At 41.3% G+C, this 27,630-nt stretch overlaps 1 protein-coding gene across 3 annotated transcripts; it reads right to left on the bottom strand.

Moving 5' to 3' along the window:
• Positions 1-1,724: 1,724 nt before the first annotated feature.
• LOC143996007 (sterile alpha motif domain-containing protein 9-like) lies at positions 1,725-27,212 on the bottom strand. 3 transcript variants are annotated; one of them, XM_077490795.1, is made up of 3 exons: positions 26,923-27,212; positions 21,087-21,238; positions 1,725-6,773 (listed from the first exon to the last, which is right to left on the bottom strand). In XM_077490795.1, exon 3 carries the CDS (start codon positions 6,767-6,769, stop codon positions 2,009-2,011), a length of 4,761 nt encoding a protein of 1,586 aa, XP_077346921.1. In that variant the 5' UTR covers positions 6,770-6,773; positions 21,087-21,238; positions 26,923-27,212; the 3' UTR covers positions 1,725-2,008. The 3 variants fall into 3 exon arrangements, with proteins under 3 accessions (XP_077346921.1, XP_077346922.1, XP_077346923.1); XM_077490796.1 differs by having other exon boundaries at positions 21,091-21,238; XM_077490797.1 differs by lacking the exon at positions 21,087-21,238.
• Between the last annotated feature and the right edge of the window lie 418 nt (positions 27,213-27,630).

Here is a 27,630-nt window from a genome sequence, read left to right as displayed (position 1 = left end):
CTCCCCCAGGTTGTGACTGCATGGTGAAAGAAGAAGCAGAATGATAAACTCACCTCTCCATCATGATGCTCTCCCTCTCTTATTAGCATGCTCTTTGCACTACAGAACAATTAATTGGCTCCTTGTGCTGCTTCTCCATCCTGCAAATTGAGCACTGTTGTACAGGTAATGAATACAGAGTTGCATTCATGTGTATTGTTTAACCACTTGCTGCTCACCCACTGTACATTTACTGCAGGCGGGTGGCACAGCCAGGTTAGCCGACATACCTATAGCACATGGGCACAAGTGCACAGCTGTATAGTGCCATGACTGCTGTGTCCACATCACATGGTACCCGGCCGATGTGAGCTACTGGGGTTTCATGTGATCACTATAAACCATCCTAGCGATCACATATTATGTAAGCTAACTGTCATGAATGGCTTACATTCATGAACAGCTTGCATACTGTTGTGGTGCTGTGATTGACCCACAGCCATCACATGGTACCTGGTCCAATCACAGCACCCTGTACCATGTGATTAGCTGTAGCCAATCACAGCATGTCAACAGTAAGCAAGCTTTCGTGAATGGAAAGCCATTTATGATAGTTAACTATTGCTTATAACAGTGATCATCACTGTTATAAGCAATAACAATGTAAGAAAAAATGTCAAAATAATTATTTTAAAATAAATATATATTTTTTTTTACATAGTGTCACCAGTCAGTATCGCCGATAACCACCACATCAATCATATGATGATGCTGCACTGCACTGATAACAATATGTAAAAAAAAAATTGTGAAACAAATATAATAAAGTGGCTAAACTTTTCTCATTTTAAAAATTGTGACAAAAAAATACAACTTCAAAAAACGAGTGATGCCTTTTGCTAAATACCTTGGATACTGTCCAAAAATTGGTTATTTTGGGGGGTGTTTGTACTGTCCTGGCATTTTAGGACCTCAAGAAATGAAAGGCATTCAGTACATCAGGATTGATCAATTTCCAAATTATATATATATATATATATATATATATATATATATATATATATATACTGTATATACTGTTTGTGTATAGTTTGTAAACACTTTGTACAACTTTTACACAGACTAAATAATATACACTGATTTGTTGCTTTTTTACTAAATAAATGTAGCAGAATATATTTTGGCCTCAATTTATGAAGAAAGATTATTTGTTTGCAAAATGTTATAACCGAAACAAAGAAAAATGTTTTTTGTTTAATTTTTTTTTAGTTTTTGGTTTATTTAGCAAAAAATAAAAACCCCAGTGGTGATTAAATACCATCAAAAGAAAGCTCTATTTGTGTGAAAAAAATTATATAAATTTAATCTGCATACAGTATTGCATGACCATTAAACCAGCACAGTGCTGAAAAGCAAAAATTGGCCCGGTTATGAAGGAGGTAAAAACTTCCATAGGTCAAGTGAACTGCCTGGAGTTCAGGGTTTATTGCAGCTGTGTAGTACAAAGGTTCTATAAAGTACAGCACATTTTAGATAACAAAGAGTACACAGTGTGTGTGTGTATTGGTAGACAAAGAGGACATTTTCTGCACTATACAGAAGCCATATTTCTCAACCACAGCTTTATGGACCATTGGAGGACCACAGACTAATTACTGCCAGTTGCTAGTCAACTTGCTTATTTATAAGTTGCAAATGGCATATAAAGGATAAACGTTGTGACACACATGTACTACACATCTTAGTTTTGTCAGAAATAAAATATTTTATTTTAATACTAAGGTATTCACAATTTAAAAATGATCACAAAAATAAAATGCTTTACAAGATTTAAATTAAATACTTAACTTGCGTAAAGTGTTACTGTGGATATTGATGGAATTAGTTTATATATTGCATTCTATCCAGTTGTTTATAATCTTTCTTTTACTGATAGTAAGCAAACTGTACATGCAAAAAAAGACAAGTCAACAGAGGCCATGTCCACATTCCAAATTGTAGAAAATGTACACATCCCCTGAACAGTTCTTTAAAAGCTTTCTATGTTATAAGCAATTAGGCCATCTATAGAGAACCCAAGGTAAAAGGACACTCTCTCAATGCTTTTCCCGCTTCTCAGTTGTCCAAGATAAACGGGTCTCACTGGAATCTTTATCCCACCTTGACACTCCACATAGATCATGTTATCTTCAGCTCTTCCATTTACAAGAAATAACAATTCTTTTGTTGCTTTTTCCTTCCAGATGTCTCCACTCTGCCACAGAGCATTTAGATCAGGTGTTGGAACCTGAAAACACTGATCAATTTTGCCTTTGTGAACTAGTCTTCCTAAGCCAGAGTTTTTTCCAAGATAGAAATGGGCTATGGGTTGTTTGGCGTGGCACATGTGCCGATACTGACCTCTGAAAGTTTTTCTCATCGAGATGATGTATTCCGCTATATGTTTAGAGTCAGAATCTAACTGGTGAATGTTGTGGGGCCAGAACAATAATGAGGCCAAGAAGTAAGGTTCTGGATATTTGTAATCCAGGCCCGAAAGCTGCAGAACCTCTCTGAGATACCTTTTCAGTGTTTCAATGGGAGCAACCAGTGTTGATTTCGTAGAGATACAATGAAGCACTATATTTGCCAAGATAAAGTTTTGCTTGTCTCTCATAATGAATTTGTCTGTACGGTTCTGGAGTAAATATTTGTAGGCTTTGACGATGGCTTCCATGTTTTTATCTTCCTTTCCAGGATCTGTGAGATATTCCAGAATACCTGAGAACCTGTCTGCCTTTAACGACTGAAGGCCAACCCTGTAATCCTCAATACGTCTTGAAGCACCTGCCCGTTGTGTGTCCTTTTCATCTGTAATCTGCATTAAATCGGTGTTACAGAAATTCCGTCTGTATTTTGTATAGTATTCTGAAATTTTTTCTCTTATTTTAAACTCTGTGCTTTCCTTGAGGATATTTCGTTGTTTCAGATACACAAAATAGTCTTGAAAGAAATCAAAAGCATCTTTTAGATAAGTGTTCACCTTAATCAAAAAAGATCTAAAATCGCTAAGAACACTATAAAACTCTTCGTATTCTTCACTGACCTTGTCGACGGAAATGTCCCATTTACCGGACAAGTATTGTATCAGGTGTTTTCTAGACAAAAAGTCTTTTGAATTGAACCATGGTAACTGTAGAAGTATATCTACTGTATAAAGGCAGACTTCAATCTGGCCAAGGTACCCTGCTGTATTGTACACCCGGTAGCGTCTAGCCTTTGTCAGTTGATTTTCTTCCCTTTCTCTCTCGGTTTTCTCTGTTTGTTCCTGGCACTCTCTGAAGGCAATTGATGCATTTTCAGCTGTTTCCAGAAGGATTTTTAGTGCTGGGCCAGATACAGGGTTATCTTTGCTTAAAGTGTCGATTATTGATTTCAGTTGGGTCTTGAATATCTGTCCAAGAGTATCTAAAATAAAGGAATTTGTCGGTGAAATTCGTTTTGCCTCCTTTGCCCAATGAAATGCATCTGAAAATTTTTTCTCTCGAATGTAGAAGTGTCTTGCTAATGCTTGAGAGATATAAGGGTTTTGGTTGAATTTCAATGCCCCCTCTTTCAGAACTGTTTCAACATACAAATTGCCTTCATGCTTTTGTATTTCTTCAATCAATGGAGAGAACAAAGTGTCTGTTTCATCACCGTGCTCCTTTCGATGCCGTGTTACCAGCATGCTTTGCATGTTTTGACAGAGAATCTCTCTGCCAATTCCATTGCTATGGAAAACATTGGAGTTCAGCAAATTAAGCATGATACTACTTCGTTGAATTTGGTATGTGTTCATTAATTCCTCTATACATTGCTTTGCAATCAGTGGATGACTTATCCGTAGACCTTCGTATCGTCCGTATTCTTCCACCTCTGTGCGGAGCATTATGGTAAAATAAGCCCCCATTGTGTCTTCTATGCTCTCGTAACCCCAATATGTTTTCTTTGCTGTTATGCCAAGGAATTCTTCACACATTGATGCAGAAATTGTGGAATCCTTTACATATTTATTTAAAAGGGCTAGAATGGAAATGAGTTGGGCCTGCTTGCTTGCATTGTTTAATCCTTTTAGTATATTTCGTACCACATTTTCAATATACTTCTTGTCAAAATTGCTTTTCATGATCATGAACGAATAAAAATCATGTGGCCTCTCATACTTCTCCTCGATCTCTGTTAACTTTTTTTCAAAGGCTCTTCGCTCCTGCTCAGAAAGCTTATACCCTAGGGGAACACTGTCTGAACAATTCAATTTTGAGCTTTGCTCTGGGTTCTGGGATCTCATGCAATTCAAAATGATCACAACTGGCTTCTCAAATTTCATGTACCGCTCTGCAATTACAGACCGGATACAGTTTTGTAAAATAAAAACATTTTCTTCATCTTCATAATCATCCACAAGAAGCAACACAGGGTGATAATCTGTGCGATTGGGTGAACCAGAGACCGCTAAATTAATAACTTCCCCTGCAATGTCTGTAAAGCTATCTGTTTTTCGCTTTAATGTTGCACATCGAAAAGTGTCCCGTAGTTCCCAGAGGACATGCATTGCAGTAGTGGTACCTCCACAGCCAGGGTAGTGAAACAGTGTAATGATTTTTACACTTATTTGCTTGTCACATTTAGACCACCATTCAATCTGTTCCCTCAGTTTTTTATGGATATCTCTTTCAATGAATGGACCTGTGTACTTTTTCAGTGAAAAGTAGAAGTTCCACCATGTGGCTTTACCTCCTTTGTAAAAATGCTCTTCCTGAGCCTTTATAAAATCTTTAAATTTTGACTCATTACTCTCCATCTCCGTGTCATGACACTCATTGGCACAAAGAATATTTAAAGAAGCCATCAGATCTTCATCTTTCCTGTGTAGTATGGTTGAAGATCCATTATGTGATGGCAAGAATCTGCTTGATGATCGGGTATCAGACTTTAGTTTTAAAACTGTCCCATTTACATTTTCAATGTCCAAGCTGTAGATGCACCGTTCTTCCATTTCCTCCTCACTTACTAGTCTAGTTTGCAAACCTCTCCAGCTTTGAAAAGATTCTTCGCTTTCACAAATGCACAGGATGTCTGTCATACCATTAAGCCCCTGGTAAAAGGCACTGAAGACTTCATTCATGGGGTCAACTGGGTCTTCGACAGTTGAAAGCAAAAGAAACACAACAAGGAATTTTCCTCTTTCCAATACATCTTTCCTGATAAGAAAGGATACCAATTGTCTCACATCTGCTGCTTTTTCTTTTTGCCATAACTTATAACTTAAGGGTTTGTAGTCTTGACTCTCCTCAAAGTCCATTCTCCCATTACAGAAGATCCAAGCGGTCTTCTGATATAGTTTGAGTTCTTCCAGCTTTTCATTTGTGACATTGTCCATATTTTTGTATTGGCTTGGATCATGTAAACTAGGTTTCCTTTTTTCTTGGAAAGCTTTGCATAAACCGCTGGTAATCGACTCTGGATCGAAATCCAAAACTGCAAACCAAGGTACTTCATGCATGAAGTCTAAGTTCTTTGTTTGGCTTTCCTGAGATTTGTTCACAACCAGAATATACCATTTATAGTATGAGTTGTCCAGGGTGTCTCTGTTTCCTGTTAGTAAACTCACAAGTTTGGAACCATGTTCTTTGCTTTTCCTTTGATTTTTTCTTTGGTTGTCTTCAGCTGTTTTTCGGGCATTGTCCCTGTCTTTTGTTTGAGTGTAAAATGATTTCAGTTCAGCCACATTGTGTTGCACATTTGCCAGCATATCTTTAGAGCTCGCTCCATCTCTTAGAAAACAACATTTTTCTTTACTCTTTTTCCAGTTATTGTCTTTGAAAACCTGTTCATAAGTATGGAATGTTTGTGAGTGACAATACACATATGCAGGAACGACATCAACTTCTATAACAAACAAATCAGACTTTGTGTTGTCCTGACACAGTACAGGGACAAAACGAGGTGGACGAATACATTGTTTTGCCAAGTCCAAATGCTTTTCCTCAAAGTATTTGTTCATCATGTGAGCTATGTAATTCACATATGTTTCACTATTCTCAATGTGAACACCAATAATTTCTCCATGGGGCTTGTCCCGCACTCCGAAATGGATAGTGCCATTGGTGCGGGCATTCATGCATGCAGCAGCAAACCTAAAGACTTCATTGCAAAATTTCATTTTTTTATCGTCTTGTGTAGCATTTGCTGTGTTGGTGAACTCCTTGTACTCATGTACCGGGTCAATGTAATTAGATGTCCCGGATTCAGGTGGAAGAAAATGAAGCTGCGTATAACATTTATTTACAGGAGTGCAGTCAAAAGAGCACGGAGTTGTCTTTGAGGGACTATGAGAGCATTCAGCAGGGACTGTGTTTGGATTTCCCAATTCTTTGGATATAGTCTCTGACTCGCCTTCTGTGCTATTTTTTCTTTCTTCTGGTGTGACATGTGTGCTCTTTTTGGCTTGAGATTTCTTTGGTTTTGCCTCTGAACCTTTTTCTTTAACCACTAGATTGATCTGCTGGGCATCTTTGCAAGTTTCATTGAGTTTTTTTAAGTTATGAACTATAAATGTAGCCGGGCCATGCTTGATTCCCATTTCCACTAAGTCTTTTTTTGTTAATACTTTTAGGATCTCCCCTGTTACTTCTTGATTGTACAGAATGTCTCCAACAGATGAGTCCTGTTTAAGTTGTTTGGTGACCCAGAATTTTACATGATCCTTTGTCCAGTCTTCCACGTTTGAAGGCAGATTTATTGGTTTGTCCATTTTCAGATCTGACATTTTCCTGGAAATTAAAATATTTGTTGTCAGAATTTTTTTCATAACACAGGATATTTTATTTAAATGTATTTAAACTTTCATGTATATTATCTACTATGTAGTCAAGATCTGCACAGCACACCCCAATTAAATTAGATAAAACTGTGGCGGAAGAGAATCCATTTCCCCTTTTGACCTATATTTTATGCCTAGATTCTAATTCCCTCAATTTGTTCCTGCTTATCCTTGGACATTTTTCTTTCAATTTCTTTATTTTTTCCCCCTTTTTTTTCCTTCATATAAGCAAGAATGGAATTATACATAAACAATCTGAATATCATACATCGAATTTCCATATTTATACATAGTAAGAAAAAAAGAACATAACAGTTCGTTCTATTACCTTAACCTCTCACTTCCCTTATAGTATAATATATAAATCCAAGGAAAAGAAAGCTAAGTTAATGGTAATATATGGGGACGGCGTCGGAGAAACTCCTCTCTCGGTCCCACATGCCCTATGTCTGGTCCTGGGTTGGTACTATTAACAGCCAGGCCAGAGTTTTATTGTTATCCTCTTATTTCTCGTCCCCCCCCCCTTTATTTCCATCCTTGTTTTTCTCCCCCCCCCCCCCCAAAAAAAAAAAAAAAGGAGTCCCCCCAAACCACCCCCCCCCCCCCAGCTCCCCCACAGACCAAGAAGGGGAGGAGGAGAGGGAGAGGGGAAGTTCTCATCTCCTTCCCCTATATCTCCCCCCCCCCCAGATCGTATCAATCTGTCTCTTTCCCTCCTCCGAGGAGACATAAAGATTCCATGGTGTCCATATTTCCAAGTAGGTTTTCTTCTTTTCCTAGCTGTCCATATTAGGTCTTCCATCCTGTTCACCTCCTCAACTTTCTTCAGCCACATGCTCACACTAGGGGGTTGTGTTTGTTTCCACCTAAGTGTTATACATGACTTGGCTGTGTTTACCAAGTGGCACAGGATGGAATTCCTATATATATTTCCCGGGGTCCCTGACAGATGCAAGAGAAATACTGCTGGATCCTCCCGTATTTCTACTTCACTAAATTTTTGAATAATCTCTCGTACGTCCTTCCAGTATTTCTTAATTTTTGGGCATGACCAAAATATATGTAGAAAATTTCCCACTTCTTTCTGACACCTCCAACACTTATTTGATACATGAGGAAAATATTTTTGAAGTTTTTCTGGTGTTCTGTACCATTGTGAAATAATTTTATAATTAGTTTCTTGTAGTTTTGTACATGTTGCTGTTTTAAAAATAGATTGTATCATACTTTTCTTCTGCTCCTCGGAGAAAGTCCTTCCTAGATCTATTTCCCACTTCTGAAAGAAGGGTAGCTGAAAAATTTCTACAGGTTTAATCAATAACGCGTACATTTTCGAAATTACATGCGTAATTGGCTCCTTTTCCATACAGAGTTTCTCAAATGGCATATAGCCTCGGTCTAATAACTCTGGCGCTATCTCTGTTCTTAAAAAATGTCCTAGTTGTGCCGCCTGCCAGAAATCTAATTGAAAGGGGCCTTTTCTATCCATCATCTCCTGCATTGTTGGCCATTTGCCTATTTTTATGAAATGCGAGGCTTGATATATTCCTTTTTTAATCAGCTTGTCAAAAGGTCCTTTCTGTATGCCTGGTATAAATCGGGGATTACCTAATATAGGGACTAGAGGGGAGTTCTGTGTCGATATCTTATTCTTAACTAAGAGATTGTAACATATCTGTAGTGTGGGTCCTATTGTAGGGTGTAGCTTCGTATCCGGAGTCAGATTTCTATAGCACCAAGGTGCTCTATGTAGTAGCTCCCTACATTGTGCTTGCTCTAGATTTACCCATATTTTCTGGTCTCCATGTCGACACCAGTCCAACAGTCTGCCTAGATGTATTGCCTGATAGTATTTATATATATTCGGTGTTGCCAGTCCCCCGTATTGTTTCGGTAGTGTTAATAATGTCATCCGTATCCTTGGTTGTTTATCTGCCCAGATAAATTTCATAAATAATGTTTGTATAGTTCTAAAAAATTTCCTTGGTATTAGAATTGGAATTGCCTGGAGGAGGTACAGGAGTTTTGGCAGAATATTCATCTTGATTATATTATTTCTTCCAAACCAAGAATGTATTCCCCTGTGCCATCTCTCCAGGCATCCGCGTACCATCCTCAATACCGGCGCAAAATTTAATTCATATATTTTATTGAGGTCTGTTGCAATCATTATTCCCAAGTATTTCAGGCCATGGTCCGTCCAATTAAATTTGTAATTTAATTTTATTAGTCTCATCATTTTCTCTGGGACTGCTATCATTAAGGCTTCTGACTTGGAACAGTTTATTTTAAAGTGGGATAGTATACTGTATGTCTCAATTTCCTTAAATAGATTTGGGAGCGAAATTGTCGGATTCGTCACTGTAAAAAGCATATCATCTGCATATGCTGCCACTTTATTATGAGTTCCTCCTATGGTTATTCCTTGGATATCCCTGTTAAGCCTTACTCTGCATAGCAGTGGTTCAAGGGTCAGCGCAAATAACAAAGGGGACAGTGGACATCCCTGTCTGGTCCCATTTGTTATCGGGAAAGATGAAGATACCACTCCATTTACTCTTGCTTGAGCTGTAGGTTTTTCATACAAACTTGCTATCCAGCCTATCATTTTCCCCCCTAGCTTTATATATCGGAGTACCGAGAACATGAACCCCCACCCTACCCGATCAAAAGCCTTTTCTGCATCTGTTCCTAAAAATATGCAGGGGGTCTCGGCGGAGTTGGCTGTATGCATTAAGTTTAAGGCCTTGATAGTATTGTCTCTTGATTCTCTTGTTGGGACAAATCCCACTTGGTCTTGATGAATCAGAGAGGGCAAATACTGTTGTATCCTCAAGGCTAGTAATTTACTGAATATTTTCAGATCCGCGTTCAACAAAGATATTGGCCTATAACTTCCACATTGTTTCGGGTCTTTACCTTCTTTCTGTATCACTGTAATTGTAGCTTTGGCTGTATCTGAGTGGAAAGTCGATATGTCTCCTATTTCATTAAACAATTTAACCATATATGGGCATAATTCCGGCATAAGCATCTTATAATACTGGGCTGAGAATCCATCTGGACCAGGTGCTTTCCCACTTTTTATCTGTTTTATCGTGTTTTGTACCTCATCTAGTGTGATTGGCGATTCCATCTCCTCCCGTGCAGTACTTGTCAGAGTCGGCATTTCACTTGAGCTTATATATTCGTTTATCTTAGCTTGATCTGATGCCCTCAGGTTCAAATTATACAGTGAGGAGTAAAAATCGCCAAACACACCAGCAATCTGTTCTGGCACCCGCTCTTCCTCCCCATCTTTTTTCCTAATTATAGGTATGTATGTCTTTGATTGTATTTCCCGTAATGCTCTCGCCAGTTGTTTTCCGCATTTATTGCCGGATTCATAACTACATTTACGTCCTATCTGAATTGCCATTTTAGCTCTGTACTGTAACAGATCTGTCACTTGCCTACGTGTACTTATTAAATCTTGTTCAACTTCTAAATTCTGAGCATGTTTATGTTGGGCTTCTAGGTGTTGCATTTTTGCTAAAAGTTCTGTTAACTTAGTTTCTCTTTCCTTCTTAATCCTTGCTCCATGCTTAATCAGTACTCCTCTGATTACTGCCTTGTGCGTTTCCCAGATTGTTCCCGAGGAACTTTCTGGGCCTTCATTCTCCTGAAAAAAGAGTTTTATCTCCTTTCGGACGTCCTCCAGCACTAAGGGGTCTTGAAGGAGGCTCTCATTGAGTTTCCACATCCTAGGGGTTAAATGTTTTTTTTCCATTAGATTATATTTTAAAAAGATTGGGGCATGATCTGACCAGGTAATTAGACCAATAGTGGCTTCCTTAACTGAGGATAGTTGTTTATGCGGAATAAAGAATATATCTATCCGTGAGTACACTCTATGCGGATTAGAAAAAAAAGAGTAGTCTCTTTCCTTGGGGTGTAATAATCGCCATATATCTACCAGTTTTGTTTCTATTATTGCCTGAGATATCCTCTTTCTTATTTTAGGTGTCACTGACGATGTCCCCGATGAGGTGTCTTCACTAGGGATTAATGGGATATTAAGGTCTCCCCCCATAATCAACTGTCCTTCTACGAATTCCATAGGTTTATCAAATGTCTCTTTAACAAAAGAGTCTTGTTGTATATTGGGGGCATAATATGTTGCTAATGTTACTCCTACCCCTCCTATAGTCCCCTTTACAAACAAATACCTTCCCTTTGCATCTATCAAGGAATCTCTATGATCCCATGCTACTATTATTGATATCATAATGGCTACTCCCTTGGTTTTGGAATCCGGATTAAATGCGTGGTAAACCATTGGATAACCCGTAGTCCTCAACAAAGGGAGATTGTTTTCTCTGAGATGTGTTTCTTGAATGAACGCTACATCTATCTTCAGTCTCTTTAAATCATGGAATAACATTCGTCTTTTTTCAGGGACATTCAATCCCTTTACGTTTAAGGACATTATTTTTAAAGTTTCCATATCTCCTCGGAAAGAGAGGCAGAAACAAAACAACAAAAAAAAAAGGGAAGAAAAACCCCTTTAAGTCTACCCCCTCCCGTCCGATTTACTACTCCCTCCCTCCCTCTCTACCAATCCCTGGGTTGGCCGTTTACCAACGGTCCCCCCACGAATCTCAAAGCTCTACTGCTTTTAACCACTCAATTTCCGGACCCTCCGGATTGTGAGTGTTTACCTAATGGGGTTTTGTGGTTGTGTATGGCTGCTCCAGGGCGAGCTTTCCCCGTGCCCTCCGCCAGTCTTTTATAATAACATGTTTTCTAATGTCACCTGTTACTCCACTACACATTGTGTCTACTCCAACATGGCTCTTGCAAAAGAAAGGAGTGATCGCAAAAAAAAAAAAAAGAGAGACCAAATTAAATATGTCCGTCCATATCCGTCTATATATATACATATATACACATGCATGCACATACACATGCACGTAATAAGCAAATGCATACATGTACCCATATTTGTCCAAAACTTAAGCCTCCTCTATATTTATATTAATCCCACTCCCCTCATTCCCATTTTCCATGTCTCCTCTCTGTTTCTCTCTCCCCTCCTCCAAGAACCATATTGTGTATTGACCTTATTCCAAAAATACAATACATTAATACGATAATACAATTGTATTATTACACTATTACAATAATACAGCAATACAATAACCTACATTCCTCATCCTTTTTAAAAATAACCTACATTCCTCATCCTTTTTTAAAAAAAAAAGGGGAGGGGAGGGGAAGAGAAGAAAGGGAGGGGAGGGGGGGGGGGGGGGGTAGAACCGAAGGTTACATCTCATGGAAGTATTTTATTCATCTTTAGGTTCAGATAGGGGGGCCTTGGACATTTTTCATTTGTTTATATTGCTCAGATTAAAATTTGGATTCTACAAAATGGTTAAATCCAGTGGATTGATATTCTCATGTGTATTAGAGATGGTTTAAAACAATATTTTAACTGTATTAGTACCTAGGCTATGTCTATATAATGAGACATTGTAGAATATTCCATCCACGGCTAATAATTTGTATCTATCTCTTATATATTTTGGTGATCTTGTTAAATTTTATAAATAAAAAATGTACAAGAATTGTGGTGGAGATAAAATTGTACTACTCTTTTTGATTGAAATCTAATTTGTTTTTCTTTTTGTTTTTTTTGTTTTTTTTTTGTGACCCAAAAGCTTTTATATATACATCCACTTAAATAAAAAGTAAAATACCAAATTGCATTGTATTTGTACTGTTGACCAAACTAATAAAATAAATCTATATATTGTTATAGGCAACAAGATCTTAGTTGGATTAAACCCTAACTCCAAGCAAATTTTAAAAGGCAAAAGAAGACATCAAAGGGTTATTCGTGTTTATTGTTAAAGTGTTACACAGTACACAGAACATGGAAATGCAATTATTTTAGTAAATATAAACTGCTAAATACCTTTTCTCATCAGCAGTATATAGCAGTCTTGTGACTTCTATCGGTGTCTGGTTAAAGCTTGTAGGAGGAGTTTTCATTCTGCACTGACTGTTCTATCAGGATGCAGGACCCCTGACCCTCTGTCTGGACAGTGCCGACTGGCCCTGTGTTAATCACATGCAACCTCACAAAATGTATGTTTAGTTTTGCCTTTTTTTTAAGCACTTGCCAACCAGGTCACGCCGATATATGTTGGCTAAGTGGCACAGTCCCGCAAAATGACCTATGGGTACGTAGTCCCCTTTAAGAGCCGCCAAAGGCTTGCGCTCGCTGTACGGCGGGGGACCCAATGCGTGTGGCCAGCGAGCGCGATCGCCGATGGCCACCCACTATTGTGGCCACAAGAGCCAGAAGGGATTTGTGTGTGTAAACACACAAATCCCTGTTTTGTCAGGGGAGAGGAGACAGATTGTTCCTAGTAAGCAGGAACAGTGATATATCCCCTCCCCCAGTCAGTCGCATTCCCTACAGTAAGAAACACTCACGTCACATTTAACCCCTTGATCACCCCTAGTGTTAACCCTTTCCCCACCAGTAACATTTACACAGTAATCAGTGTATTTTTATAGCACTGATCGCTGTATAAATGTCAGTGGTCCCAAAAATGTGTCAAAACTGTCTTATCTGTCCGCCGCAATGTCGCAGTAGCGCTAAAAATCGCAAATCACCACCATTACTAGTAAAAAAAAAAAATTCCATAAAAATTTCATAAATCTTTCCCATAGTTTGTAGACGATATAACTTTTGCGCAAACCAATCTGTATATACTTATTGCGATTTTTTTTTTAAACAAAAATATGTAGAAGAATATATATTGGGCTAGACTGATGAAGAAATTTTGTTTTAAAACCATTTTTGGGGATATATATTATAGCAAAAAGTAAAAAAAAAAATATATATATATATATATATATATATATATATATATATATACACACATATATATATATATATATATATATATACATATATATATATATATATACATATATATATATATATATATATATATATATATATATATATATACATATATTTATATATATATATATATATATATATTTATTTTTAATTGTCGCTCTTTTTTTGTTTATATCGTAAAAAATAAAAACCGCAGAGGTGATCAAATGCCACCAAAACAAAGCTCTAGTTGTGGGAAAAAAAGGATGTCAATTTTGTTCGGGTGCAACGTCCTACGACCGCGCAATTGTCAGTTAAAGCGACGCAGTGTCATAGCTCAAAAAATGGCCTGGTCATTAAGCAGTAAAATCTTCTGCTCTGTAAGTGGTTAAGAAAAATTTCTATGACCTCTCTCGGGAATTTTCCCTTAATTCCATGCAGCCCTATGGACAGTCAGGTGTGAATGGACTTTTGTCAGTTTTCCTTTTTTGATGAAGCGGGTTGGAGGTAGCTTGTAAACGAACAGCGGCATCTGTTTACACCCGGCCGCCCATGTAGCCTGTGTCTGCTCTGCATAAACTGAGTGGACATGAATGTCACTTCCCTTCTAGAAATGGACGAACTTCCGGCGGGACGTTTCGCGGCCAAAAGTTCGTGAACCTCAAAGTTTGGGGCGGGCCCCATTGACTTCAATGGCAGGCGAACTTTAAAAACCCACAGGTCATATTTCCAGCCACAAAATACTTACTAGCTGTGCACACATAGTCTCACCACATGGCCACTGACATAACACATGTATGAAGTGAATCTGGGATCAACAACTACAAGCATTCTTTTTTTATCTGTGAAATTTTGACAATACAGGAGCGCATGAAGGCAATTGAGGAGAGGAAAGGTCAGGGTAGGCTATGAAGAGGGTGCAGGAGATGATCACCAGCACCGTGATAGAGTGCACTGACACCAACACCGTGATATAGAGCACTGACACCAGCACCGAGATATAGAGCACTGACACCAGCACCGTGATATAGAGCACTGACACCAGCACCGTGATATAGAGCACTGACACCAGCACCGTGATAGAGTGAACTGACACCAGCACCATGATATAGAGCACTGACACCAGCACCGTGATATAGAGCACTGACACCAGCACCGTGATATAGAGCACTGACACCAGCACCGTGATATAGAGCACTGACACCAGCACCGAGATATAGAGCAATGACACCAGCACCGTGATATAGAGCACTGACACCAGCACCGTGATATAGAGCACTGACACCAGCACTGTGATATAGAACACTAACACCAGCACCAAGATATAGAGCACTGACACCAGCACCAAGATATAGAGCACTGACACCAGCACCGTGATATAGAGCACTGACACCAGCACCGTGATATAGAGCACTGACACCAGCACCGTGATAGAGTGAACTGACACCAGCACTGTGATATAGAGCACTGACACCAGCACCGTGATATAGAGCACTAACACCAGCACCATGATAGAGTGCACTGACACCAGCACCGTGATAGAGTGCACTGACACCAACACCGTGATAAAGAGCACTGACACCAGCACCGAGATATAGAGCACTGACACCAGCACCGTGATATAGAGCACTGACACCAGCATAGTGATAGAGAACACTGACACCAGCACTGAGATAGAGAGCACTGACACCAGCACCGTGATATAGAGCACTGACACCAGCACAGTGATATAGAGCACTGACACCAGCACCGAGATATAGAGCACTGACACCAGCACCGTGATATAGAGCACTGACACCAGCACCGTGATAGAATGAACTGACACCAGCACTGTGATATAGAGCACTGACACCAGCACCGTGATATAGAGCACTAACACCAGCACCATGATAGAGTGCACTGACACCAGCACCATGATAGAGTGCACTGACACCAACACCGTGATATAGAGCACTGACACCAGCACCGAGATATAGAGCACTGACACCAGCACCGTGATATAGAGCACTGACACCAGCATAGTGATAGAGAGCACTGACACCAGCACTGAGATAGAGAGCACTGACACCAGCACCGTGATATAGAGCACTGACACCAGCACAGTGATATAGAGCACTGACACCAGCACCGAGATATAGAGCACTGACACCAGCACCGTGATATAGAGCACTGACACCAGCACCGTGATATAGAGCACTAACACCAGCAACGTGATATAGAGCACTGACACCAGCACCGTGATATAGAGCACTGACACCAGCACCAAGCTATAGAGCACTGACACCAGCACCGAGATAGAGAGCACTGAGACCACACCAGCACCGAGATCGAGAGCACTGACACCACACCAGCACCGAAATAGAGAGAGAGCACTGACACCAGCACCGAGATAGAGAGCACTGACAGCAGCACTGATACCAGCAACTCGCTGCTGGGCTCCAAAAATATGACACCGCTCAACCTCTTCAAACAGGAGGGTACGGCCATATAGTACGGTGTGTAAGGAAGTGAGCCAAATGTAGAAAAAAGGTCTGTGTGCTTGATTAAATAAATCGTTTATAGAGAAATACATGGTCTACTGGTCACATGTGTTGAATTCCTCCGAGATCCATGCCTCATTCATTTTTATAAATGTGAGGTAGTCAACACTGTCGTGAGCTAGGCGAGTGCTCTTATCGGTCACGATCCCCCCTGCTGCGCTGAACGTCCTTTCGGACAGGACACTGGACGAGGGGCAAGCCAACAGTTCCATTGCAAATTGGGCAAGCTCTGGCCAGAGGTCAAGCCTGCCCATCCAGTAGCCCAGGGGTTCATCACTCCTCAGAGTGTCCACATTGGCCGTTAACCCGATGTAGTCGGACACCTGTCGGTCTAGGCGTTCCCTGATGTTGGATCCGGATGAGACCTGTCGATGGGTCAGCTGAAAGAATGACTTCATATCCGAAGTCACCAACACATCTTCAAACTGGCCTCTTCTTGCAGGCGCTGTTGGATTGGTACCGGCAACTCTTTCTCTGGGAGTGGGAATTCCTCCTCTGCCAGCGCACACAAAAGCAGAATGCAGCATTTCTCAAAGCAAGGCCTGGAAGTGCTCCATTCTGACAGCCCTCTGTGACGGTGGTAACATTTCCGCCATTTTGTGTTTGTACCGGGGGTCTAAGAACGTTGCCACCCAGTACTGGTCCTTGACCCTTATGCTTTTTATACAGGGGTCCCTGTTAAAACACTGGAGCATGAAGGCCCTCATTTGCACTAAACTGGAAGCAGTGTGGTGGCCTGGCTCCTGCTCATCATCCAGGATAATGTCGTCCTCCTCGTTCTCCTCTCCCCATCCACGCACAACAACAGGGATCCCAGTTTAAAGCATGCTCTTCTTGCTCCTCTTCACCCACCCTGGCACCATCCTCCTCTGACTCCTCTTCAGTCTCCTGTTGTTGACTTGTCTCAGATAGAGTAGCCCCCCCTGGAAATTCATCCAGCATTGCGACTTCCGCATCTTCCTGCTCCTGCTCCTCCACGGCTTGATCAATGACACGATGCAATGCATGCTCCATAAAGAAGGCATAAGGTACCATGTCACTGATGGCACCATGGCTGCGACTGACCAGTTTGGTGATCTCATCAAATGGCCGCAGAAGTCTGCATGCGTTGCGCATGAGCAGCTACTGGCGCGGAGAAAAAAAACCAAGCTCCCCAGAACCGGTTCTGCCGCAGAGTTCGTACAGGTAGACGTTAACTGCACATTTCTGCTGGAGCAGCCTATCAAGCATATAGAAGGTTGAGTTCCATCGCGTCGTGCAATCGCAAATAAGACGTCTGACCGGCAGATTATGTCGCCCCTGAATGTCAGCAAGACGAGTCATGGCCGTGTAAGATCTTCTAAAATGAACCGAGATTTTCCTTGCCTGCTGCAAGATGTCCTGGACCCCAGAGTATTTGACAACGAATTGATGCACGACCAAGTTTAAGATGTGTGCCATGCATTGCACATGCGTAATTTTGCCCTGTTTCAATGCGCTAAGCAGATTGGCACTGTTGTCACACACCACTTTACCAACTGTCAAATTGAGTGGTGTTAGCCACTGATCTGCCTGTGAATGCAAAGCTGAAAGGAGTGCAGGGCCAGTGTGGCTCTTGGCTTCCAGGCACAACAGATGCAGCACAGCATGGCAACGTTTCACCTGGCATGTCAAATAGGTTCTGGGGTTCTGGGGAGCTTGGGCGACGCAGCAGAAGAGACACTAGCAGCGGAAAAGGAGGAATCAGCCGAGGAGGAGAGGGAGGAGGATGGAGCAGGAGGAGGAGAAGAAGAGCAAGGCCTGCATGCAATCAGTGGCGGTAAAACCAAATCTACATGGGTGCCACGGGTTACATACTTGACGGCCGTCAGAAGGTTCACCCAGTGGGCAGTAAAAGTGATATACCTTCCCTGCCCGTGTTTGCTAGACCACGTGTCTGTGGTCAGATGTATCTTGGCACCGACACTGTGTGCCAGAGATACATTCACTTGCCGCTGAACATGGCCATATAGCTCTGAGATGCCCTTCTGTGAGAAATACTTCCTTCCTGGGACCTTCCATTGTGGTGTTCCAATGGCCTCAAATTTTTGAAAGGCCTCTGAGTCCACCAGTTTATATGGCAGTAGTTGGCGGGCTATCAGTTCTAACAAGCCAGCCGTCAACCGTTGGGCAAGAGGGTTATTCGGCGTCATCATTTTTTTACGCTCGAACATTTGGCCCACGGAAGCCTGCCTTTTTGCAGAAAATTGTGGATTGAGGACAATTGCGAGGAGAGAGGAGAAGGAGAAGTAGAAGACGAGGCTGGATGGTGAGAGCCTGGAGTGTGGCTTTGTATGTTCCGTTGCTCCCACTGGGCTCGGTGATGGCAGCTCATGTGCCTTCTTAAGGCGGTCGTCCCAAGGTGAGTGTTGGGCTTACCGTGACTTATGCGTTGACTGCAAAGATTGCAGATGGCAACACTATTGTCAGCAGCAGAGACATTAAAAAAAGCCAACACTGCGGAGCCATGTGCCGGCATCCTGGGAGCCCCAGATGTGACTGTACATGGTTGATGCCTCGCTCCTGATACATTAGCAGTCTGCTTTGTCCCTCCTGTGCAATGTAAGTTCTTCCTGCTTCTCCTCCCTATCTGCTGGTCCATATCTCCCTCCCCTCCTCTTCCTCTCTTGTGGGCACCCACGTGACATTACTAAACATGCCATCATCGACGTCACCTTCCCCACCGCTATAATTAGAGATCTCGGAGTAGGCAGCAACACCGGGGACCAACCTCCTCCTTGGGCTGATCTGGGTACTGTCGTCAGACTGCTGAGTGGTGGTTGTTGCTACCTCCTCTTCCTGATCCAATGCCAAGAGTGGCTGCGCATCAGAAATGTCTTGATATGGAACGGAAAATAATTCCCGTGACTCAAGCGGAAGGTATATGGTGGTGGTGTTGGTGGTAGTGTCTTTGGGGGTGCACACAGCAGAGAGTGAAGAAGAGGGTGCAGATTGAGAGGATGAGGAGGGGGCAGAAGAGTAAGGCTGAGTGAGCCACTCAACCAAGTCTGGTGCGTCCTTTGACTTAATCACACGCACCTTCTGCAATTTGCCACTTTGGCTCAAGCCTGTTGCTCCTGCCCTACCCCTACCACCCCTGCGGAAGGGCCTGCCTCTTCCTCTGCCTCTCATTTTTTAAATGACCCTGTGACAAAAGTCTCTAGAGAAGTGCAGTATGTATGTGGAAGAAGGTATATAACACCCCGCTTCAATCTGTCGTTTTTGGGGGCCACTGGTCTATCACACCAGTTACAATACTTTTTTTTTATTGCGTTTGTCACTCTTTGTAGTATCGCTGCAGAACCGCTCAGCAGTCACAATGCTGCACAGTGGAAATGCACGATACTATGCTTTCTATACTGTATTTTATACGTGTATTACACACCTATCTGTGTATTACACACCTATATACTGCACACCATATAGTACACCTATACCAGTCCTTAAAAGGACCTTTGTGGACCCAGTAGCTAGTCATTTGCAGACTGTCCCTCAGTCCCTACACTGATAAAAGACTGCTGCAGAATAGGGCAGCAGTCAGCAGCAGTGCACCACAACCCTATATATTGTACACCTATACCAGTCCTTACAAGGACCTTTGTGGACCTAGTAGCTAGTGATTTGCAGACTGTACCTCAGTCCCTACACTGATAAAAGACTACTACAGAAACCAGCAGTTATCTGCAGCACAGCCCTGCACCAGCACCCTATATATTGTACACCTATACCAGTCCTTACAAGGACCTTTGTGGACCTAGTAGCTAGTGATTTGCAGACTGTACCTCAGTCCCTACACTGATAAAAGACTGCTGCAGAAACCAGCAGTAATCTGCAGCACAGCCCTACACCAGCACCCTATATATTGTACACCTATACCAGTCCTTAAAAGGACCTTTGTGGACCTAATAGTAATAGCTAGCTAGTGATTAAACTGACTGTCCCTGCTGCACACAGCGTCCTGTCCCTACACTGACAAAAGACAGCTGCAATCACCAGCACAGCAGTGCACTGAACCCTATATACTGTACTACACCTATACCAGTCTTTAAAAGGACTTTTGTGGACCGAATAGCTAGTGATTTGTGTCACTACAGTCTCTCCCTGCTGCACACAGCGTCCTGTCCCTACACTGACAAAAGACAGGCTTCTGCAATCACCAGCACAGCAGTGCACTGAACCCTATATACTGTACTACACCTATACCAGTCCTTAAAAGGACTTTTGTGGACCTAATAGCTAGCGATTTGTGTCACTACAGTCTGTCCCTGCTCCACACGGCAACCTCTCCCTACACGGACATAAGACAGAATGTAAAATGGCCGCCAGATCAGGTCTATTTATAAGGTAGGGGGTATGTCTAATTGTCCATGTGCTAAAATGTCTCAATTGGCTGTCCTGTACCCCATGATGGATGTGTCATCATGGGTCAAAGTTCTTTCACACTGTAAATACATATGTCCGCCGGGCGAACAGTGGCAATAGTCCACCGATTGGGCGAACCGCAAACACGCAAAATTCGCCGCAAACCGACCGCCGGGGGAACAGTTCGGCCATCCCTAATCCCTTCTGCTCGGCTCTGATCAGCATAGGATCTGCTCACAGACCTCCTGCTGATCTCCTGCTGATTGGAGGGGGCTTAGCTCCGTGTTAGAGGGGTGCCAGGCTTCTGACTCATAGATGATGTGAGTGCATATCAGGGACCTGGACAACAAGGGTGTTTACACTGACAGATCAGACTAAATGAATAGGTTACCTGTTTCAAAGGTACCTCTACTTAAAAATTGCAATGCATACAGAGAGCATATCCTACCTACACAGTACTTCAGTGTTTTATTCAGACGTTGCTGTTCTGAACTGGTCCTGGTCCTTCTCTTTTGCGGTTAATGTGATGATCCTGGAACACAACTGCTTGTGATGCTGGACACCCACTGTAGACTCTGCTATCTCCCACTTACAGAAAGCCTGATGGTGAAAAAAGGTAGCAGTTTGAATTTTCGCACATCCGACAATCATATTTAGACTTGCCTTTAAAGATAGAGAGAAAAGAGGTAGGCACTACTTCAGGATGTACATTCCTACAGTCCTCTTAGTGGCACATTCAGGAGCCACACTGTACTTATGGATACTATTTATTACTGAGAACCTACAATGAGGTATGTGAGTTTATCATAGAGCATCTGGAAGATTTAGAAGAAGTATTAGCTTATTAGCTTACTGACTGATTTCACTTGCTGTTTGGAATTGTTCACACCTGTAACTGGACCATGTAATCTAGGTACGTTTGTTGTATGTTAAAAGTGCTTGCACATGTTTTTAGTGTTGCATTTGGAGATATTTAGAGAATTTCCTGCTTCAGTAGCTACAGTATGCATGTGACCCAGTGCAGATGCACCTGCCAGGTGTATCATCCCGCTGCATGTCTAAAGCAGTGTTTCTTTGTTTACAAACTCCTCTAAGCTCTTGTTTACATTGGAGCAATTTGTAATGCGATTTGACCCAGGTCAAATCGCATGATGAGTCACAGCCTATTGCCAGCAATGGCACCGTTCCAAAAGTATTTGCAAAAGTAGTTCCTGCACTACTTTTGGCAATGTCGGGTGCGTCTTCTTATTAATAAACAATCCGACATATACGGACAACATTGAGATGGTTACAAATTGTGATGGACAGACATAAGGTCAGAAAGCAAAACAAAAGTAAAACAAAACAAAACAGGGAGGAGCATAGACAATAACCTTATTCAGGTCACAATCGTAATGACATAATAACCCCAAAAAATAAAGATATGAAGGGTAATCCAAAAGCTACTTTTCGGGGTATGTCAGGTGCATCTTCAATAGACATCTGTGCTTGAAGCCGCACAGATGTCTTCCAAGTCGCACGGAAATGCGGCTTTGAAACTGTGCAATTTCAAAGCTGCGTTCAATGTGAACGAGGGCTTAAGGCAAAAGTGAGATACAAAAGTCTGCACAATTACAGATAATAGATAATAACAGATAACATCCGTTTCAAAGAGAGATCCTAAACTGATCTGTAAACAAACTTAAAATAGGCAAAGTACTTGTGACCATAGAACTCAATATGATGAAACAGGCCAAGGAAGGGTTGCGCCATGTCTTATGGGCTGACGCACATCTTATACCAGAAGGACACAAAAAGATAATGGGCACTGGCAGTGGACAGAGGTTATGCAGCATATATGAAAAGGACACAAATACAGCTACATTTTGTCATTGACTTTTTGTGTCCTCCAGGTATATGATGCGCCTCACCCCAGTAGACATTAATGAACCCTTCCTTGACCTGTTTCATCATATTGAGTTCTGTGGCCACAAGTACTTCACAAGTACTTGCCTATTTTAAGTCCAAGAAGCTTTTTGGCTGATATCTCCTCTATTTTTACTTTGCTCCCATACCCGCCGGGTAGAAATTAGCTGTGGGCTTTCAAGTTCTGGCTCCCCCTTGCCCGCCTGGTCCCTTTGGGAAAGTGCACTCCCTCCAATACTCCTGAAGAAGCAGATGATCCTCAAAACTTGTTGAGAAGAGCTGGCTTTAAATCCTTTCTTATGATATGCTAATTGCAATATGGTGCTGGAACGTACTTCTTTGAAAATAATAGCCTAGCTGTGAGGGAATTCTTTTACAATATTCTGTAATCATTTTTAATGATACACTTTGTAATAAAGAACATCGGTTTCTAAACTTCAATATGTTGTAATGTTTGTGTCAGGAAAGTCCATTTGCCTCAACAATTTTTTCTTTCAGTATAACTTTTGTGGACGCGGGTACCAGTTTTGGTAAAATTACTGAGCACATTATTTCTTCTATATATTTTCACTGTGACATTTATATTATTTTTTCCTAAAATTTATTTTAACCTTTTCTACATTTAGAGCCTTACTAAGTTATCTTCTTAAAGAACAACATAAGCAACAAAAAATAAACATGCTGCACCCTGGTGATCTTTTGTCTGATATTTTGCATGTTGTTCAGGTAGATCTCCACCTTCTCTTCAGACTATCCCTGTACAAATGGAATGCAGACTGCTCACTTCTCTGGGTGTGTGATAGAAGTGAAACCTGTGTTATCTGCCATGATGACTGTCTGAGCCTGGACAGAGATCAGTAACTTTAATGTTGATTTACTAAAGGAGTATAGGCTGTTAACCTGTAATTACATGATGGAAATTAACTAGATTAGGCTGGATACACACGGGCCGAAAATTGGTGGAAAACAATAGATTCAGCAGAAATCAGCTGACTTTCAGCCCGTATGTACAGCTCCCTGTCCGATGGCTTCTGTAATAGGATCACGCTGGAAAATTAACATCCGATCAGTGTGTTTTGGGGGGGGGGGCAGTCCCCTTGTCAGAATACAATAGCTCAGTGGGGGAGATTGCCACACTAACATCACTTGTGTTAGTACAGAATTTTGTACAAAAACTCTAAACTGCTAGCAAAAGTGAGTACACCCCTAAGTAAAAATGTCCAAATTGGGCCCAATTAGCCATTTTCCCTCCCCAGTGTCATATGACTCGTTAGTGTTACAAGGTCTCAGGTGTGAATGGTCACTGGAAGTTCAATATGGCACCTCATGGCAAAGAACTCTCTGAGGATCTGAAAAAAAGGATCGAGTGCACATGCTCAGCGTCATATCCAGAGGTTATCTTTGAGCAATAGATGTATGAGTGTTGCCAGCATTGCTGTAGAGGTTCAAGGGGTGGGGGGTCAGCCTGTCAGTGCTCAGACCATATGCCGCACACTGCATCAAATTGGTCTGCATGGCTGTCGTCCCACAAAAGAAATCTCTTCTAAAGATGATGCACAAGAAAGCCGGCAGTTTACTGAAGACAAGCAGATAAGGACATGGATTACTGGAACCATCTTCTCTGGTCTGATGAGACCAAGATAAACTTGTTTGGTTCAGATGGTGTCAAGCATGTGTGATGGAAACCAGGTGAGGAGTACAAAGACAAGTGTGTCTTGCCTACAGTCAAGATACTGGAAGTGTATCTGTAGTAGGCTTGTGCAATTCGTTTCGTAACAAATCGAAATTCGGCCGAATTTTGCATCTTTCGGACATTCGGATGCATCCGAATGTCCGAATAAAAAAATTAAAATAACGAATTACAACGAATACGAAAGAAATATAAAGAATGAATTCGACATGATTCGGTAATTCTTTAAAGATCTAATGAAACAAAAGGTCAGCTCAAATTAAACCTTTTAGTCCAATCAGCTAATTAATTTTGTGCCGAAGGATGGATTACTGGCAAAGTGCATTCCTGAGTACTGAGTTAGAAGGGTGTTGTATTGTATTTGAGCCGAGGAGAAGAGACGTTGTCATTGTGTGTGTTAAAAGATTCAATAAACAAGCGACTTTCCAAACTACGAATCGTTATCACGATTGTCCATACATACATAAAGAGCGAATTTCAACGAATACGAACTAATGAATTCGACACTCTACGAATAATAACGAATTATCCGAAAATGTATTAACGCAACATAACGAATATAACAGAATGAAATTTTGTATTTTACGAATGACAACATATTTTTTTTATTTAAAGCAGAACATTACCCATAACAACTCGCATCATACCTTCCACATTAATAATTATGCTACCGAAATTAGTGTGTGCCGTAAATTGCCTCCAGCATTGCTTCTGTTTCTTCTTGCTGGAGGCTGCCATTTTGCTGAAGCCCAGAGCCACTAAACAGCAGCAAATCTATAGGCTGTCAGCAGATCGGCCTCTACAAATTGGACATGTTGCTTAAAACTAGAGACCAACTGAGCATGTGCAGAATAGAGTCAGTGTATTCCTGGATTTTAAACAGTATAGGACACTTATTTTTATTGTTTGACATAGCTATACATGCAAAAGGGGCCAGCTTGAAGTGAACTAGAGGGACTTAATTTTCTGACTAAAGTTCCACTTTCAGCTCAGGTTTTCTAGCTTAATGTGTGTCTTCACTGAGGAGCTAACTCTCTATTTCTACTGTGACAATTTCACAAAAAAAGTGTGGAGAAATCTATAATTGTACAGTTGTCTCCAGAACAAGTGGCGAGGGAAAATCTTCCAATGGGGCACCTGTTACTTGTTATCACTTTGGGAGATTTAGTCTAACTTTCTGTTGCGTCTCTGGGAGAGGAAATGAAGGAACATTTCCCCAATTACACATTGGTTGTAGTCCACCACTTCAGTCTCACACTCATTTCCATTGGCCTATCACTGTGATGGACAGCTGAAACAACCAATAGTAAGGTTCACAGATTGTGTTGCCCAGCAACCAGACAGCTAGTTAGCATTTGTGCTACCCTGGAGGGGTCCCTGGGGCCCTAGAAGAGAGCAGAGGTAGTGTTAGGAAACTAACTAGGATCTAATTGATGTTCAGAACTTTATACTAGGGCTGTTACTGATTAAAATTTTTGTGTTCTATTAATCGTTTTTTTATCAATTAACCAACTAATTTCGATTAATTATAATGCACATACAGATCCAACTACTTTTAGCCGATCTCCTTGCATTGCAACTCTGCATTAGTCAGTGGTAAATGTGGTATACACTATATACAATCACCGACACTAGTTAGTTTCCAAAATCCATGACTTAACTTCACAGTTCACACAAATACGTTTTAAATTCAAACTGTAGCACTGACGTAAGTCATTTTTTTTTTCCACAGTAGCGTGACAATCCCTCCACCTCCGGTCTAACTAATCACTCTCATCTTATGGCATGGACCCCTGTGCAAACAGGGGGTCATGCAAGCGGATATCAAAAGGGTTAACACAGACCATAAACTGTCTCACGTCTCCTTAGATCTCAGCAAGGACGACAGGTCATGGGTAGAAAGAAAAGATCTAAGTACTCACCGCTTAAGTATAAGATTTCATTTTTGTTTTCAAATACAAACTACTCACATACAGATGATTAAAATACAGCACGTAAAGCCGGCAATCCTGTTAGTTTCGTAAGGCAGCAGCGGGTGATGTAATGCGCCGTTCCTCCCCCATATGCGTTACGTTCAATAAGAACTTCGACGTTACCGGAGTCCAGTGACGTCAATGTCCATGACGTCACCGGATCTCCGACGGAACTCCCTGAAGACCCGGAAGCCGGTGGAGAGGTGATTACCGATCAAAATCATTTTGATCGATCAAAAAAATGAATCGAGGAATTAATCTTTAATTTCCACAGCCCTACTTTATACTTATTTCCATCAAAAATATGCTTTAAACCATTTATTACAATACCAACTGAACTATCTGGTCACTGGCAGTAGCATTTTCGCTATCAACCTCCGCTTTACTATTGGCTCATTAATCTGATGGTTAAAACTAGTTAGCACATCACAGTGACTGAGACAGCTCCCAGTCTCTAGTAATGATCAGGAGAACAGCATCCCCTTGGTATAAAAATCCTATTAAAGGGACACCAGGCTTGAAAAGGAAAGGGTTAAAAAAAATAGATGTTTTCAATTTTAGGACAGGAAGTCAGTTTTCATTGTCAGCCCTCAAAGAATTCCATTCTTCTACACTGAAATCCTGTAGATACTACAACATCAAAGAACAAGCTTTGTTTCCTATTAGACGGTTAGAAAGAGAAGCAAAGTATAAGGAAATAAGGAAGTATAACTTACGTTGTGTTTCCCCGTTATCTGGAACTGGTTTTCCATCACATTGTCTGCACAGAGCTTCGTCTCCTTGCAAGAGAACTGCTAGAACGAGCAGCTACAAGTTCTTTAGAGAAGGAGGAAATCTGGAGGGTGTGGAAATCCTCAGGGCTCTGCCTGTAGGAGTAGCCCAATGTGCCCTGTATAGATATTTCGCATGAGATGTTTTTCTTTATCTTTAAAAATATATTAGATTTATTTTTTTTGGTCAACAAAAATGAGCCAAGAAGCCGAACGGTTGCTGACTTTTCATTCTACAAATGTTGCACAGTAAATGGACAGGAGAATTTAGTTACTTGTTTCTGGTGGGGACTTCCTGTGAGTTATATCCCCCTTAGTTTCCTCTTTTACATTGCAGCTAATCCTCATAAAAGCACAATGATTTCATCCACCTCTACGGCACTGTAGAGTTTATTCATCATATGTGCAAATCAGAAACGAAGTGCCTGTCTTGCTGGCTCTCAGACTAATGATAACACTAACAATGAACTTATTATTTGCTTTGTTAAATATACCAATAAGGCTACATGCATTTGGTGGTTTGGGAGTTTGGTCCATGTGCATCAAATCCCAATGGTTTCAGGAGCCCAGGAGGCAAAGGTGCAGCATCCAGTCCTGATGACTGTAAAAATTGATGACAGGCTGCAATACATAGGACATAGGCTATGTTGGGCA

The sequence above is a fragment of the Lithobates pipiens genome, unplaced genomic scaffold, assembly GCF_037356315.1.
Source record: "Lithobates pipiens isolate NorthernLeopardFrog02 unplaced genomic scaffold, aLitPip1_a1.2 Scaffold_19, whole genome shotgun sequence".
Classification (NCBI taxonomy): Eukaryota; Metazoa; Chordata; class Amphibia; order Anura; family Ranidae; genus Lithobates; species Lithobates pipiens.
Note: the sequence above shows the minus strand (reverse complement) of the source record. Positions and strands in the feature narration are given on the sequence as shown.